The sequence below is a fragment of the Leptosomus discolor genome, chromosome 7, assembly GCF_034619465.1.
Source record: "Leptosomus discolor isolate bLepDis1 chromosome 7, bLepDis1.hap2, whole genome shotgun sequence".
In the NCBI taxonomy this organism is placed as follows: domain Eukaryota; kingdom Metazoa; phylum Chordata; class Aves; order Leptosomiformes; family Leptosomidae; genus Leptosomus; species Leptosomus discolor.
Genome location: NC_141397.1, coordinates 50,284,277 through 50,302,646, shown reverse-complemented (window position 1 = coordinate 50,302,646; position 18,370 = coordinate 50,284,277). Strand labels below are relative to the sequence as shown.

At 39.6% G+C, this 18,370-nt stretch overlaps 1 protein-coding gene across 1 annotated transcript; it reads left to right on the top strand.

Moving 5' to 3' along the window:
• Positions 1-6,419: 6,419 nt before the first annotated feature.
• On the top strand, positions 6,420-18,030 carry LOC104349734 (phospholipid scramblase family member 5). The gene is made up of 7 exons (XM_009955362.1): positions 6,420-6,432; positions 8,987-9,138; positions 13,613-13,655; positions 14,486-14,706; positions 15,671-15,832; positions 16,879-17,040; positions 17,992-18,030. Exons 1-7 carry the CDS (start codon positions 6,420-6,422, stop codon positions 18,028-18,030), a joined length of 792 nt encoding a protein of 263 aa, XP_009953664.1.
• Positions 18,031-18,370: the final 340 nt, after the last annotated feature.

Below are 18,370 nucleotides of genomic sequence, written 5' to 3'. Positions count from 1 at the left end.
CTAAGTATGTGACCATGCTAGTGATATAGTTCGTATGGAGTTTTTTAAAGGAATCTCCTGGTCTTCCTCACTTGCTGTGCTTGAGCATAGGTTTGGGGTAGTCCTGGAGGTGTAGACTGGTTTCTGTTGGGTGTGACGAAATTGGAAGATGTGCTCCAGGAGCATACCAAGAGCCACCAACGGTGCTCAACCGAAGAGCTACACAAGAGCTGAAGTAAAAACCAGAACCACCAAGCGTGGGTGAGTCCTCGGTGCCTGTCTTTTTTCTCTACAGGTCTGCTGCTGTTGCACAGTGGTGTTGGCTAATGTGGACGCATCTAGGGCTGTCCAGATCTTACCTGGTGCCTTGACAAGAGATGAGACTGTTGATGTGACAGTTGATGTAAATGTTGATTTCAGTTTAAGTCATTTTTACAGAAGAAAAAGCATCTGAAATATATTCGGTGTTTTCTGATACTCTGACTTTCCAGTACACATTCTTCCAATTTATGTTTCACAGTGTAGAGAAAGGGAAAGGTAAGTATGAGAGAAGTACTAGTTTTTCATTTACAGCAAAGCACGATTGTTCTAATTTTACTTAATGAATTTTCAAGGCCAGCAAAGAAGTTCTGCATCATCACCAAGAGTGTTAATTGCCTTTGTATCCAAAACCTCTGTCATTCAATGTACTAGAAGACAGAAATAATCTTATTAATATACCCATGTATATTGTTTGAGTACTTTATCTCATTTTATCACTGCATTAAATGGGTAAAAGTTAATTAGAGACAAGCAGTAGATCTAATTGTTAGAGGCTGTTGAGAAGTTGCAGTGTGGTTTGTCTTGTAAAAGCTTATGAATTCCTGGGAAGAATGACTACTGTTTGCTTTCAGCCTGAAAGTGTTCAGAGGGATTTGGTTACCTGTAAGGAAGGGCAAGATGCAGTTCTCTTACTGTTGAGTCTGTGTTTAATAAGCAAAAAGAAGTTGAGACGGTTTGTGAATTTCAGTTGAACTTGGCAAATGGTTTCAAGCCAAAATAAAAATAAAATTGCGTAAAATTCAAGCAGTAGTGTTTACTAAAGCAAGCAGAAAAGGTTTTTACTTCCAATACACAGTTAAAGCAGTGAACTTTATATGTCCCTTCAGAGTGCTTTTGCCACAGAACTATAAAGTTATTCTCTCTGAAACTCAAACCTAATGAATATTAAAGGATATTTACCTGTAGCAAAATAGCTTCAGCATAGATTAAAAAAAAAAATCCCTCAGAGCGCTTATTAACTAGGGAAAATCCACTCAGAGGTGAGAGACCACTTTCAAACTTCTTCATGACCAAAGAGAAGGTTTGGTGCGTGATTTGGTGCAAGATACATTCAGGTCTTGTGTGCTGCTCCTTTCTGGCCTTATTTTTGCTTGAATCACATTGGTCTGCTTACATAAATCAACATTTTCGTGGTTACACTTCTTCTGCTTTTATCCTAAAACCTGTTTAATATGATTCAAATTGAAATATTTGGGTCTGGGGCTAAATTCAGTATTTCGGACTAATAATTTCATGCAGTTGTTTCAGAACTGCTAGAAAACCAGAATGTGCATGAGGCAGTGCTCACCAGCAGTGCCCACAGCCCTTCGGTGTGCTGTATTTTCATGAGAACAAGATTCTACAGGTGATCTAAAAGAACAACAAAACCGCCACTACCACAACCACAAAAAAACCCCACCAAACAAACAAAACCCCAAAACAATAAAAGCCCATGCCCCCAGAAGACCTGACAAAACCAAAACCCAAATACCTCCTCCCCCCTTAAAATGTAAACGAACAACTGCCTCCCCCCCCCCCCCCCCCCCCTTCTCTATTTTCTGTGCCCCAATTGGGTATGGAAGCTGGTTTATGAATTTCCAGTTCTATTTTTCTGACATCTATATTTAGGCTCTGACCCATAACAATACTTGCTGGGGGCAGCGTTAAAAGTACCCATGTACCATACAAGTGCTTGAAAGCTTTTTTTCTTGATCGTTTCTTACACAATCATTTTGAGATTGCTATTTTGATCCCATTTCTCCTAGTCCGGTTAAAAGTAAAACAAAGAGCAGATTGCTGAACAGTTGTTATTTTAAAGGTTGTATTTTTCTATTAATCAATCGGAACAGCTATGGCAAACCTACCACCGCCAGGCAAATGAGAGAAGCCGGTTCCGCAGCGCCGTGCGCGGTGCCTGTGCTGCCAGCAGGGGAACCGGCCGCCGAGGCAGCCGGGCAGCGCTGCCGGTGCCGGGGTGCTGCCTGCGGTATTTCAGCGTGATTGCAGACATCGTCGGAGGGGAGGAGTTACTGTAGACACAAGCTGAAGCAAGACGCCTCACAAACCAAAGTTCAAGGTGAGATCCATATTAAATGGTAGCTGATTTATGAAATTGATTTTTTTTTTCCTTCCCAGTGCAGGAAACAATACTGGGTAAAAATATGTAACTTAGAGTTTCATATTGCACAAGGTCACAGTCATATTTATGTTCATGCTCAGCATTTCTCCCTCTACTAAAGGCAAGTCTAGGAAAGGGAAGAAGGCTATATAATTTCCTGTAAAAAAAAAAAAAAAAAGACAACAACAACACATTTTAATGCTGGTGACACTCGATCTTACAAGGAAATTTAAAATGGAAACTGGCATTATCGATCACCCCTCTTAGCAGCAGGGAAGGTCAGGCATTGCTTGATGAGGTTTCGGGTGCATTTCACGATGCCTGCAGGCTCTCCTGCCTGCTGGATGGCACAGTGCACCCGTGGCTGCTTGGACCTCAGCAACGGCAGGTGCAGAGGAGCTGAGCTCTCTCGCCTGAACTTGTCTAGACTGTGGGGATAAGGGGAGAGGCAGTTCCTGCTTACCTGCGGGAGCCGATAGTGATGCAGTGGCGATAGGGCAGTGACACCTTTTCCCCTCTGAGTACAAGGGCAAATATCTTGCATCAGATTTATAGGGCAGTTTTCTGAGCAGCAGGGAGCAGGACAAGAAACCAAATAACTTTCCCTAATACTTTGAATTTTCTTGCTGTCTCCTGTTTTTCTCTTGGTGTCTTTGACCACTAGTGAAGGTACTTTTTGTGAAACTATTGCCATACTCTGACTGTGTCTGGAAAACAGAAGTGATTAGGCTCCAGAAAAGCAGCACCTATGCTGAGCCATATGGTAACTTTCTCTATTGATCCACCTGGTTGAACACTACTATATGCTTTCTGGAGGAAAATCTGTTTTGGCTCTGTGCTGTCTGGGACAATGAGGTCTTAGTCCATGCATAGGTTTCCTACAGGCTGCAGTAGTTTGTGTAATAACCATTAACTGCAAGTGGTATTTGTGTATCACCTTACTTTGGAAAAGTGGTAGTTATAGAAAAGATGCAATGTAACTTTTCTTTAAGGAATAAAGGAAGGTTCCAGATGTGTAAACTCCTCCAGCCAAACACTGTGTGCCTTGATCTGAATAGTCTTATTGATTTTAATGGATCCATGCCATCTTGTGCCTTCTGAGGATTTGCCCATCAACTTTCAAAATCTTTGCAGCATGGGATGGAACAAGTATATTTTATGGGTAGAGGGAATATATGTGCACACTCAGTTTCTTTTATTTTTCCTCTTTTTTTTTTTTTTTTTTTTCTTTTTTTACCTGTGAATATGTTACAGTTGTCTGGCACATTTATACAGAGGGAGGAAGTATACTCTATTTTAGTGCTCAGACTCCTAATGATAGAGTAGATGTAGGCAGTGATCCCCTGGAGCCTTCTGCAAGGGGCACAGGCAGTGAGCTCGGTGTCTTGGCAGAATCCCAAAGAGGGTGCTGCTGCTCTGCTTCTGAAGTCCCTAAGACTTGGCTAGAAATAGCTGTACACATTTCTTTAAATGTTTCTCCTGATTTCTTGAGTAGTTTTTCCTGTGCATTCCTAAATAAGACCAAAGTATGACTGAATTTGTGCCTGGATAAATATGATTAAGTTTTTCTGTTCCTGAAGTCCCTAGTGAGGCTGCTTTTAATCACAGCTGGAGTAGATTTTGACAATATGTAAGTATTTATTAAAAAAAAACCCAACAAACCCAAAACCAAAAAAAGCACCAAAAATTCAGATTAAAGAAATTGTCAAATATATAGTTTCCCTTCTAAGGACCTATGCCAATGAAAGACTGTAGTTTAGAAATCCCACAGAAATCTATTGATACAATCTACTAAAACTATTTCTTCAGAATAAAACAGTAAGAATAGGGTAAGGGGGAACATTGTAAAAGATATGGAAATTTGTGGAAAAAAATGGAAAAACATAAAATGCACTTCAAGCCAAGTTTCTTATCTTTCTATTTCCTAATTACTGCAAATTTGTAAATAATGCCAGAAAATTAGTTCTTTGGGACAGAACTGCTTCAGGGAAATGTTTATTTCATGAGCAGCAGGATAGTGAAAGCTGGCTCCTGCAGACAGGTGAACCTACCTATGCCACTACAGCAGCTCTTGCCTGGGAGCCTGCACCACGATGCCAGCAGCTCCCAGCACAGCCAGGCTCTCCCAGAGCCCTCAAATGCTGTGGGAATGACTGCGACTGGCCTGTGTTACAGGTACTGAGTACAGCAGAGACAGGCTATGTCAGTGTCCGTGTGTTCCTCCAGGTTAGCAAGTGAGCTGTTTGGACTTCTCAAAAATGCTTTTTCAGTGTTTGAAATGTCTTCTTACAGCGTATATTTTTTTTAGTGTGTTTTGTTGATTTTAGGCACCTTTCTTAATGTACTACACTTGCTTTACGATTGACAAATATTGGGAATCTTTTTTTGGTTTGGTTTTCTGGGAGGTGAAGTAAGTCTTTATTCATTTTTAAAGGTAGATTAGTACCATCTCATCTGAGTTTTCATCTGTCATTTTCAAAGTTAGCTTTATTGTATTTATTCAGAACTTTCCCTCTCTGGGCTTTGTTTCTGCTCTCCAAGTTAGATTCTCTGCTCCAAAGAAGAGTGTCTTTGACAGGGAGAAAGGAAGCTAAAAATTTTCGTCATTCTTAATCTTTATTTCCAATGATGTCAAACTTCTTTCCAGTCCAGAAGGATTTGTTTAGTACCTATTTTTCAGCATCCAAAGCTTTTGTCTATGGGCTGCCCTCTTCCTTCACCTAGTGTTTCCATGGGTGAGTGCAACAGGGACTGGCTGCTGGGTCAGGCTGTACTGCCACTGCAGCCAGGTGATAGCAAACTCCCAGGAAGTCTCGCATGTTCTATAGGCAGACCTGAGGCCCTTGCATTTGTTAATATAGCCCATAAAAATCAGATTCCACATAACTGTGGGGATTTTTTTGGAAGGGGTTTTCTGGATTCTTCCTTCCAAAAATCCTCATCAGCATCTTCCTGAACTGTAAACTCTGGAATTAAATCTGCTCGGGTATGCTCCTAACAGAAGTTTCAAACCAGTAGGACTTAAGGTGGCAGAGAGAAGAGAAAATGGTCCCCAGCACATCACTCTGCTCCTCTGGGCTCTGTGTATAAGCTCTGCCATTTTTTTCAGCCATGCATCATGTCTGCCTGCAGATTGCATGTGTGTGATGATCTCCATGGCGACTTGGGCACTTGAGGCAGAAATATGAGCTGATAAGTCAAGGTTACCCTCCCTCCTCCTTCTCCTTTCCTCCCAGTGCAATGTGGGTGATTACATGTGTTATGTTTTGGTATGGACGGTGCTTGTCTGGAGCAAAGCATAGCCAGTCTGTTTTAATTCTCCAAATCCCGTTTAAACACCTCACACAGATGAGCAGAGCCCTGCATGGTGCAAGGGCGGAATGTGGGGGGGGGGGTGTGGCAGGGTGGCACAGGATCGTCTTGTGGGTCTGGGTGTAGGCATGACATACCTTGTAGGGGAGGCTGATGCTATGCGGATGGAATACAGTGAGAAATCCAAGGTAGTTTTTCCTGCTCTGTGCATGGGAAATGTTGACTGGCAGCCAGCAGTAGGGAAATGCAGGTAATTAGCTCCTCTGTCTTTACTGGATACCCTGAAGAAACGGAAACATAAATATTGAATTATAAAGATAGAATTTGTGTAGTCTCAGAATATATACATAAGTTATAAAGCAGAATTTTAGGTCTAATGTGTTCAGTTAGCCAGTGGGTACATTGAAGTTTTGCCTCTTTGTATTCACAAAACACTTTTTCCTCTTTCCATTGGTGCAAACGACTTGAAATGAATAATGTTTTTCTTGTTTGTTAGCATCATCTCCCCCTGTTGTCCATCGACATAAAATGCAGTGTTCTGGAACATGAGAAAAGCAATACATTTCCTCCAGTTCTTTGTAAGCTGATATGAAGTAGACAGACACCTTCTGAAGTTTTGCGCATGCTGTGCTCTTTTTTTCTTTACTGCAACAAGAAAAGCCTTTTCTTTTAACCTGGCTTCCTTTGAAGAAGTAACTCAGGAAGCTTCATGGCCTCTCAAGGTAAGTGTATCTATAGTCTGTATTTTTAGATCATGTTTACAGAAAACTAGAGTCTTGTACGTTTCCAGCAATCAGCAGTCTGATGAAATGAGAGTTTCAGGCTAAAACCACATCAGCCAAAGCACAGTTGTTTTGGCTTCCTTTCATTTTTCAGCATTCAAGAGGCTCCTAAGGAGATTAAAATCTATACTAGGATGTTATTTGAATAAAATATGTTATAAAATATTAACATCTGCATTCAATCAGAAAATTCAGTGTTTATATGTGCTTAAACCTGTCGGTACAGAACGTGTGGGAAGGGCAGGTATAGAGCCAAAGGTATTACTATTTTTGCACACTTCTTTCCTATTCCACTTCAAAAATACCAAATCAACAATGCTTTTCACTTTCAAAACTGGTCCTGATAACCATGTAGGGAAAATAAATACCTGAAGAATGACTGAATTTAATCAGATTACTCCTGTCTGCGTTCGTCTTTGTCACGTATTGTCTTTTAGCAACAGCCAGTTGGGTACTCAGGGCTATAGGCAAACATTGCAGCATGCTGATCCAACCAGGCTTCTGAATTAATTTTCTCTATGTTCTCAAATACTTAAACTAAGCAGAAGGACACAAATCTGTTTTTCCCTAACATGCATGCAACTCCACAGAAGTCAGGCTGTTGTGATATACAGAGGCAGATGTTGGCCCAGGGAGTTTCAGCAATGTCTATTCATGTTTGCCAAATGTTTACCTTTCTTTGTTGCCCCCAAAATAAGACATTCTGCATTTACAGCACTAAAAGGTATACAGCAGCAACCAGGTTTTACAGCATTGTTGTACTCTTGTGATAATTTTTTAAAGATGTTGCTTATCTTTAGCCATATAAAAGAGATAGGTTTTGTGTATTTTTAACGCATAGTAGTTAACACAAGCAGCAAAATAGTAATGTTGTGTAATACAGTTTTCATAATGAAGAAACTTGTTAATATACTTCTTTTAGGAACAAGTAACTACAAATTATGTTTGTACAGAATGATCACTGTATCATATAGTAATTTTTAAGTTTTCTTATACCATAAATGAAATGGGAAACATCCACAAAAATAGACAAAGTGTCAGAGTATCTTGGATTGTCATGAATATTTCATGTATTTACTGTTTGATTTTTGTGTAGCTTAAAATTTGACAGGTAGAACTGCAATTTGTTGTCTTTTTTCCTCTTTATTATTTGAGAATAACACTAACACTCAGCTACTTCATGGCATTTCATGTAACAACAAGAGTTACGGCAGCAACAGAACCCTGTGAGGTAAAATGATGCAGAAGAGCATATAAAATATTTATTACCCAGTTATACATTTTTAAAAGCCAGCTACAAATTCAAAGGGGTTACTTCTTCTTCCTGTGGTCTCAGACTTCGAAAGAAAGCAGTGGCTGCAAAGACAAATTAAGATCAAAATATGATTAAACGATGAATCAGCCACAGCGAGTTCAAATAATGTTAAAGGATCTCATTTAAACCCACAACAGCAAAAAAGAGCTTCAGACTTAGAGCCAAAATTCCTTCTGGACCTCAAACCCCATCATGCCTAAGTATTGTCACACATGAGATAAAAATGATCAGTTTGGGGACTGCTTTACTGCTGAAGCACAGGGGCTCAGCTAAATACAAGGATTTGCCATTTATATGCGGAGAACTTCAGCTTGCTCTTTCTTGTTCAGGCAGAGCCAGTGTTACTGAAAGCTGTGGAAAGATGCTTGTGGTAAACCAGTAGGAGTTTGTTGAGAATCAAATGGCTAAGGTGATCACTGCTGTGGGAGACGGTGTCTGTGCCTATGAAGGGGTGTGGGCATACAGGTGCCTGTGACCATAGATACTCGTTACCTTCACAGCACTAGCCAAGGTAACCACCACTGTGTCCTAAAAGGCATGTTAGTAATAGCAAACCAAAAAACACAGCTTAATGATATCTGATCTTTTCATTAAGATAATAATGAATAATATACTGTAAGAAGCCGCGTAGACTTTGATACCTTGGTTGTAAGATCCAGCTTGGGGAATCTGAGATCCCTGTAAAGGTTATCTCTAATTAAGAGAAAATATGCATTACCTCAAGATGCTAGAAAGCATCTTGCTAGAAACAAGCCCTCAGCAGCTCAGTGTACTTTTAACATGCAGGGCAGCTCATGGGGAGCACAGCTGAGCAACCTCTGCTGAGGATCTTGTGGCCACACTCTGTGTGAGTCCAGACCAGCTCCAGCCTTGTCACGCAGACTGAGTACTCACAAGCTGTCAGAGCAGATTAGGTGCACTCCAAGACCACATCTCCTGGTTTAGCTTCATCTATAGTGATTCCACTTTGCATACTCTAAGAGTGCTTTATAAAGCGAATCAGAGTGCTCAAAGTGTGGGACTACCAGCATATTTGTTTCAGGTCCTCATTCCTGATCTGAACTAAAATGCTGATACAGTCACAGGCAGAATGTGACATTATTGTTCCAGTTTTGATCCAAGCAGTTATCTGCTGTTTGGCCCTGTTCATTTCTGATTTTTTTCCTTCTTTTCCTGCAGAATCTCAGGGACAAACCAACCCAATTTTTAAGGATTACCTCCCTGGTTCTTCTGACCTTCCTGAACAGAATAAGCCCGTTGAACCAGCAAGTCTCTGGAAGAAAACATCACATACTCATAACTTGCCCCCTGGTCTGGAGTACCTGAAGCAGGTCCTGAATCTTTCCAAATGCTAGAATTGGTTTTTTTCCTCATAGACTTTGATACCTTGGGGGATGGGTGGGGTTATTTGGGTTTTCATGGGGGAGGGGCAGGTGGAGATGGAGAGGCTTTTTTGTTTGATATTACTCTGAAATAAGGAGCGTAGGAATGACAGGCCCGTCCTTTTTTGCTGCCAATCATTTTAACAGAAAACCATTTGTTGTGTATGCACCTCTGCTTGCACCAAAACCATGGTTTTCTTCCCTCTAGGACTTTTTCCAGGTCATAGTGTTATCCTTCTTATTGTCCCCCCAGTTTCCTTCCAGCTCCTAAAGAGCTCACCCTCAAGGAAATGGCTATCAAACTTGGGCTGGCCTCAAAAAGACTAAAACAAGCAGTGTGTGAAGGAATTCTCACCTCCTTATAACCCACGCTTTGAGGAACACGCATATCTTATGAGCAAATTATTTCTGCCAAGTACAGTGTTCTCCAGGTTAGAGGTAAGGTCCTGGGGAGGCAAGCTCTCAAGGAGACAACTTGTGAGTGTAAGCCCGAGTGGCTACAAATTTGCACCCACTCTGTGTTAGGTTGTGAAGCAGCAAAGCACTAGTGCCTGAGAGAGGGAAATGCCTGGAAATGGAAGCTGACAGGTAGGTCACAGCTAGGGGAGAGAAAGAAAATGCTAAATTCTTCTCCATCCTACTGCTGAATGTGTGGCTGTCTATCTCGCTCTGTGAAACCTCTCAGCTCCTGGAGCTCAGACCAGTGACGGTCTGCAGCTCTACTCCAGAAGTGTCATCTGCTCCTGCATTTTTTTACTGGGAAGGTCATTCCCTGATGTCACTTTGTCACAGACTTCAGTTTGCATTTCACTTCTGGCTGGATTCTGTCACTTACATATGCTGAGTAACATGTCATTCACCCTGGCTGGTATGGGCAGGGACACAATCAGGCCACCAGTGTAGTCATCTTGTGATTCTGATACACAGGCTTCTGCTGTGTTTGTATTTTGCTGGTGCTGGGAAATGTTTATTTCACTCGAGGACTGTATTTTAGATATACACTTCTGGCAGTTTGGTACAGAAGCAGAAATTGAATGTATTTCATATTTGGAGCTAAGTTACCTAGATAGCTAATGAAACTGGGAGACCCTTCAGAAACAATCTTTTGTGTGGAGTTATGATTTTCATTTCATGGTGCCCATGCACAAAATGATATGTGTTGTCAATTACACGAGCAGTTGCTCACAGACTGTAGGAGCTATGTTTTTTAGTCTAAAAGTGATTGTGATAGTAAATACTTGGCAGACATATTCAATCTTCTGTACGAACATGAATTATACCTTAGATTTACACATACAATGTGGGCAAACAAATGCTATTACTCCATTTTATGGAAATTTTCCATCTGCCATAATGAAAGATGAAAGAGCAGGTTGCTATCAGAACTATAACTAGAACTCAAGACCTCATTCATGCTTGTTCTCAGCCCAATAACCATGTGACCATGCTGCAGCCCTTGCTAATTATTCTCGATTTTCTCTGCAGTCTGAAAAGTGGAAAGCATATGTGCAATGCTGATTATTGGCATATACCCACAGCTAGAGTCTCTGTGCGTTGCAGAACATTTTGGTGTGCTATGCTGAAGTCATACTGGTTGTATGACTAATGAAACAAGCTCATACATGATAGGTTGGAGCAGAAAGGAGATCTAATCAGGAGGGAGAGGAATGTAAATGCCTGCAGAATGAATGTGGGATTCACAGCTGCCAGGGTGATCCCTTGGGATTTATCCTGGTGGACTAAGAGATTTTCATATAATGAAATTCTCAAGTGAATGAAGATGATTCTAGCAGAACTGGGAATTTTTGATGCCATTGGAATACTGTGCATCCTTCTGTCTGTGTGTGTACCTGGGAAAGGTGAGTCCAAATCAAAACAGGCACAGGCAGATGCTACTGGAAGGACATGGGGAATAGAGAACCTGCTTTAAAACAAGATGAAACTGCAATTGTTTCATCTTTAGACTAAAAAAACTCTACCGGAGGCGGAACCATGGCAGGTACTAGGGAGAGTACCTAGAAGAGTACACAACCTGTGGGAAAGAGAGATATTTAATTTATAGAATTATATTACCAGAAGAAAGATTATATAGAAAGTGTTTGTGAATAAATACAGGATAACAAATATAAATGAGGTTCTAGGATCACCTCCAGCAAGAGTGGGGAAAATATCTGGATAGATTTGAGAAAGCTGAATATATTTGTTCATAAGACCATAATATGTTTGACTCTGAAACAAGGATCCAAATTTAGTGAATCTCAGAGAGATCCCTACAGTCTTATTCTAAACAGCAACTCAAAGACACAGCATATAATGTTGGATGAGAGGAAAAGAAAGTATCTGTCCTATACATTAAGGCCAGACAGCAATATTTCACTCTGCAAATATAGACCTGGAGTCCGTCAGGCTGAGGAGCAATTTGCTGGGTTATTCAAGGTACACCAGAGAAGGGCAATGAACTGCTTCTGCTCTGGCAAATGGATACCATGCTTTCTACAACTATCACAGAACTGACACTCTTTAAACAATTTCCTACAAAAAATGTTACCCAAACCTTATTATTATCTTCCAGATTGTAGCCATAGTTCGAGGAATTGTCCAGTGTCCATCACAAAAATTGGGGGAACATTTTCCCATAGCAGGAGTGACCTTAGAGAATTTTTCAAGTAGCCCAACAGCATGTTATGCCACCATTCAGGCTTAACCAGTTTTGTAAATAGCTTCTTGGTTTAGATTTGTTTAGACTGATCAGAAGTAAAATTAATACCCATAAAACTGAACACTGAGAATTAGCTGTGTATAAGGAATTTTAACATATCTGAGCTCAAGAGAACTCACACCCTTGTAAACCAAAGGACTTTAGATGTTTTCAAATGCAAGTCCAGAATTTCCTTAATCCACAAGTGCCCCAATAAATGACGCATCCAAATAGCTTTCTGCCTTGCAGAAACCACTGAAAGGCAAAACAAGCCTAACAAATGGTACTGACATGTTGTCTCAACATTGTTTATACATTGTTCGCAATAAACCAATACACATACCAAAATCACTCAAAGCTTTTAACAGTTCAGTCTCAGTAATTTTCATTTCCCTGTGAAAGTCTACATGGGGCAAAGAAATCTGTATTAAAATAAATACTAAAATATTAAAATAGCCCTACCATCTTTAACATTTTTATTCTTTTTTCATCAGCAGAGCACTTCCCATGAGCTCCAAGAGTTCACAAGTCTCATGAAAACCTAAACAACAAAGATTCTTGGGAGGAAATTTTTAAGTCCAAATATTTTTTATTATTTCAGTTGCTGGCATGTGCATTTCAGAGATTAACGAAAGGGATAAAGAAGTTACGCTTTTACCAGATTTTCTTTGCAGCCTGAACTAGCTGCAGGAGACGACTAGAACTGACAAATGGCTGCAACAGTTTGAATACGTATCAGGCAAGATTTATCGATTGTAAAATATACAGACACTTGAGAGCTATGACGTGCTGGTCTCAGAAGGTTGCTGTGTGCTTTCTGTCTGCAGCAGTGAGTAATGGCAAAATCCTGTGCCAAGTGTTTGCCCATCAGGAATTTAAGGAAAAGAGATCAGCAAAGCCTAAACTATCACATAAACCAGGCATAAAAAGTCACATAAAACTGAAAAGAAGAGTGAAATTAAGTCACTCTTGTTTCATAATACTAATGACTGTTCTCTAATAAAGAATAACTTCAGAGGAACAATAAGCACAACAAAGCTGGGTATCATGGCAAACAGTTTTTCTTCTGCATTTGTAACCATCTTACAGGGGAAGATAGTTTCAACCAGCCAAGGGTTTCTCTGGAGAGCTGTTACTTTTGCTCATTCTGGCATCCTGGCATGACCATTTGCCAGATTTAGGGTGCAGCACTCCCGCTGCCTGAGATCAGAATGTTAAAACTTGTGTGTGCCATCATTGGCATCACCCAGTTGCCTTGCTGGGCTGCTCCAGGGGCGCCCTTTGGGATGTGGCTACAGTATGTTTTGAGCTTGAGCCCGAACTCATTCACTCCTGCACTGCCATGGTGCCCATCACCAAACCCAGCTTTGGTGTAAGGGGCTTCCTTTCTTTTAGGGACTAGAAGGGAAGCACAGGAGTGAGAAGTGGGTCCTGCTTCTCACATACATGTTTCCATTGCTGTTGTCTTCCTCACTCCCCCAATTATTTTTCTTCAATATGTGGGTGAGTTACATGACTACAGCACCCAATGTCACTCTCTTCAGTCATCATTTCAGAGGGATGTCTAAAGTGTGACTTGAGATAGCCCTCAGGCACCCAGCTTGCTCACCTCTGGAAGGAAAGAAATCCTAATAACAGGGAGACGAGCAATAAAAATAGACATGTGATCACTGACAGCCCCCAACCTTTCCAAAACCCACCATCTTGTTTATTTTTTTTAAACAGCTGGACCGGATAATTATTCATCAGCAAGTGGAGCTTCTTGAAGGTATGGTGCAATCCTTGTCGCTCTGGTACACAGATGTCTCCAAAAGGCTTCCAAGTCTTGCCCCCACCTCGTTGAAATCATTGTGAAGCCTCCTGCTGACCTTGAGTTAGGCCTGTAATGTAGTATTAGCGTGGTGAAAGCTCACTTTCTTTATGCCTGTTCAGCAGCAAACCAATGTCAAGAGAAAGATTACAGTGAGTAATCTCTACGCCAGTCCTAAATTCTCTCCCTCAGACACCTGTTTCTCAAAGTTATTGAAGCTTAATCATCTTTCCAATCCATGGAAAAATTATTAACAATAATGAACATGCTACAAGAAACAGAGTAAATAAAGAAAGGAAGATCAGAAGATACGAAATGAAGCATAAGAGCTTCTGTTTACATAGTTCCTCAGAATTTCAAAGTACTGAACAAGTATTAAGTTCTGAAAGTAAAACATTTTTGATGTATTTTTCCAATTCAAAATATTTCTGCCCTGATTCTTGGATACCTCGCTGGGTAAAAGTTTTGTCACTGAAGTGGGACAGCCTCATATTTCTACTTTTCACAGATGGTAAAGTAAGAAAAAGACCAAACCAAAACTCAGGATCTGAATTCTGTTTTGTGGTGTGTGCTTTAATGTACAGCAAATCAAAGTCTTTGAACTAAACATTCCTTCAAAATATAGATCTGTCATTTTTATTTCATTATAATTGTGTATTTTCTTTGTGTCATTATTTTAAAACAATTTTTTGAACAGTCTCTCTTCCATAGATTTTTAGAACATATTCTGATATATACATATACTAACATTATACTAAGGTAGTGTTCTACTTGTTTTGCTTTATTAGCCATAATTGGCACAGAGACCTCCAGCAAATATGAGATAAAAAACCATTTGGGACAAAGAGTTTACTTTGCAGTAGAAGAAAATGATTGCTTTGATCGTAACTTGTGTTCGCCTATAAGGTCTTTCACCATAAGGATTGCTGATAACACGGGCCGAGAAGTGATTACAGTGAACAGACCATTGAGATGCAACAGCTGCTTGTTCCCCTGCTTCCTGCAAGAGGTGAGTGAATCCTAATTGCCTTTTGTCCAAGCATCTCACTGTATGTGCACAGCATTAATGAAGCCCTGTGCAACCTCTGCAAGGATGGCAGGAAGGAATTCACAGCCTCTCCCTGTGACCTCGTTAAATGTTAAACGGGGCACTTTTATGAGTTACTTTCCCAGCATGCCTCTTATCTTTCATGGGACCTTACTTTCCTGACATCCCAAATAAAGCTTTTGTGTCTGATGATACAGATATCTCTCCAGTCAGGTAATGCTCCAAACCCCTGCTTGCCCTGACACAGAATAATGTCTGTTAGTGCTACAGATGGAAATCACCAACTGTACTCCCAGATCGTGAAGGATAGAAAATCCCTGGAGGCTGTTAGTGTGTGTGGGTACAACTGGGAAGCAGCTCTCTGAGGAGGCCAATGCTTCACTTCATGGCTCTGTCTCTTCAAGGCCATATGTCTCTGGGAAATTGCAGAACTTAGCAATGAGGTGCTTTGAGTGAAAAATGCAGATCCTATAGAGTATCAGAACTTTTCTCCTTATTTTTGACTCTCCTCTATTCAGACATCTTTCTTGTTTCATGAAAATATTTTATAGGTTATCTCATCTACCTACTTTCTCAGTACTGCATTAGGATTTTAATAAAAAGGTCTTTGGTAGCACAGCTACTGTATAAAAAATTTATAGGATGCTCACTGATTACACTAACAAAAATTTGCACTGTATGGCTTTTATCAGATCTTATATGTAAGATGTTAGCTTCTAGTGCAGCTTTTGAGCTTCATATTATCTGCTATATTTAAAAACACCGTTAGACATCCTTGTAATATCCACTTCACAGTTTTGTAAAATTGTATAATAATATACAATAAAGAAATATTTTGTCATCATATAAAAGATATACTGTTATGGACAAATATACTAATATCAAATTAGTTTATAAGATTTTTTTCTTTTCTTTTGTTTGCTAGTTAGAAGTTCAGTCCCCACCAGGTACAGTAGCTGGTTATGTTGTACAGAACTGGGACCCTTTTCTGCCAAAGTTTACTATACAGAATGAAAGTAAAGAAGATATACTAAAAATAATTGGCCCATATGCAACTTGTGGCTGTTTTGAAGATGTTGACTTTGAGGTATGTTTCTCATGAGCGTTAAGAATTTTAAAGTTTTACTACTCTGAATAAATTTCTCACTCAAAAATCCTGTTATTCTACCCTTAAAAATATTATGCGTATTGCTACAATTATGGAACAGAATTACAACAACGTGCACTGGAGTTCCTGACTTTTACACTCAGATTCCTACAGGTGTTTTCTGGACAGAATTGACAACTTCTTTAAGGAAATAAACATGTCACTAAGGGAAGTCCTAGTCCTCTGCAGTCCATGAGCACTCAGCCATTGATTTTGATAGGCATGGGGTTTTATCCCACATGCATTCACTGTTACCTGACACATAGTATCTTGAAGCCTGTGGCATTGAATCTGCTGCCTTCATTACTCCCTGACTGAGAACCACAGGCAGGATTACTGTCAATATGTCCACATCCATTTGACAACATTCATAAGGAGAAAAACAATTCTGAGAAGCCAATGGGATATTTAGGGATGAAAGGGAGAATGGGAAATGCTCGAAGAAACCCTGGACAAAGTTTTATGTTGTGAACAAAGCACTTTGCCTTACTTAAGGAATCATAAATAAACTTCCTGTTGATCAACTCCTTAGTCAAAGAAAACTTCAGTGGGTACTGTTGAAAATTTCAGTATACTGAGACAAACATGCTACATAATTGGGAACATATCTGTCAGTTGTAGAGGACAGTGGTCCATAGCAATGGTACTGCTGTGACTTTGGAGCATATCAGAAACACAAGACAGGAAAAAAAATTGTTGTGGAAGAAGAGCAAAAGTGGTATAAACTTTCTCAATTGCTTTCCCTCACTTTTACATCAGCTCTAAAGATGCTTGTGTTTCCAAACTTGAGACGCTTTTGTGTGTGCCACTCCTAAAGGCAAATCCTGGCACTAATAGAGAACCTCAATGATACGAATAAAGGAAGAACCTGACAACTATAGCATAATCTGTGTCTCAGGGCACAGTCATTAATTCTGTAGAGATATAATCAGTGTGTACTTGGTTTATTTACATTTAGGTACATTCCTGTTTTTTCATTTGTGCAGGTAAAAGCTCTCAATGAAATGTCAACAATTGGCAAAATTTCCAAGTACTGGTCCGGATTTGTAAACAATGTCTTTACCAACACTGCCAACTTCGGGATCCAGGTCCCTGTAGACCTTGATGTGAGAATCAAGGCAGTAATGATTGGTGCTTGTTTCCTTATTGTAAGTATGGAAAACAAAGAGGTAGACCTATAGAGGTAGGCAGCCTGGGACCAAAGGGGCCTTTGCTATCAGCTGTGATCCTACAAAGACATAAGTGCAGTGGAAAGCCAAACCCACTGTCTGAAAGATAAGTTAACTGAAAACCTTTTAATTTTTATGGCTGTGTTTGTTTTTTTCTTATTTGCTGAGCATCTTTAGGTTCCCAAATTTTTGTTTATTAAACTGTTTAAATAATATTCCACATGTATTTCAATGTCTGGCATGGCAGGATCAAATATCAACATACATGTCAAACCTACGGAACTTCCCCAAACCCATTATCTGTTACGTTTGAACGGGTGTATGTACTGGAACAGAAGTTATGTTATTTCTAATGACAATTTCAAACCATGAGTGCCACTTCAATAGTTCTGTTGAGTGTTGCACATAAGACCTTCAGGTCATATGAAACTTCCCACAAAAATTCCCTTGTGAAGACAATCATAAGATAAGAATTATATGAAAAGGAGAATACTCACCACTAGGGGTAAGAATGACGTTCATATGCATGTTTTCTAGAGTTACAAATTGATATTTACTGTGTACCTCTTTTGCCAACACTAATGTGTTAATATTAACATGCAATGGTTTCAAAATTAGGTGTGATACTTATATCAGAGAATATAAAACAAAAGGACAAAAATATTGAAATTATTCAATGGAAAGTGTTTGCTTTAAAATAGCAACAACAATTCAGAAATTTTGCATTTATTAGGATAGAAATGTAACTCTCCTGACACTTAAGATTTTCAGATTGTATCCTCCAAAGCTCCTGTTGCCCAGTGGCAGAGTAATGGAAAATGATTGACTAATCTAATTACTTTATGTAACAAAAGCCTACAAGTAAGACTTTTGATAGTAATTGTTGCATTTTTGTACCTTCCATATAATTCACAGTTTGTTTATTTGTAGGACTTAATGTTCTTTGAAAATTCTTTGGATGGATTATAACAAGATGACAGAAACAATAAAATATGCAGAATGTGTTTCAGTAAGTAAAAATGAACATAAATTGATCTTCTTGCTTTGAAGACTTATACATTAGATACTTTCTAATTCTTTTTCATTTTCTTCCAGAAATCCCTTGAGCTTTGGACATGATTTTGAACTGCACAAATCCTTGTTCCTTACAGGAAAAGATAGGGAGCTAATGATGATGTTTATTAAAATATGTCTCATGTAAATACTAATTTCCCACTTACATTTTATGTGCATTGTAGCTAAACACATATTTTTCACACAGAGCACTGTTGCTTTGGTACGGTGCTATTCTCTTCTTTCTCTTTTGATG

What these genes read in the sequence shown, in the direction of transcription:
- LOC104349734 (XM_009955362.1), top strand. An exon ending in GTCTGGAGTACCTGAAGCAG is followed by an intron (nt 9,139 to 13,612) that starts GTCCTGAATCTT and finishes TTTTTTAAACAG; the next exon opens with CTGGACCGGATAATTATTCA. An exon ending in TTGAAGATGTTGACTTTGAG is followed by an intron (nt 15,833 to 16,878) that starts GTATGTTTCTCA and finishes TCATTTGTGCAG; the next exon opens with GTAAAAGCTCTCAATGAAAT.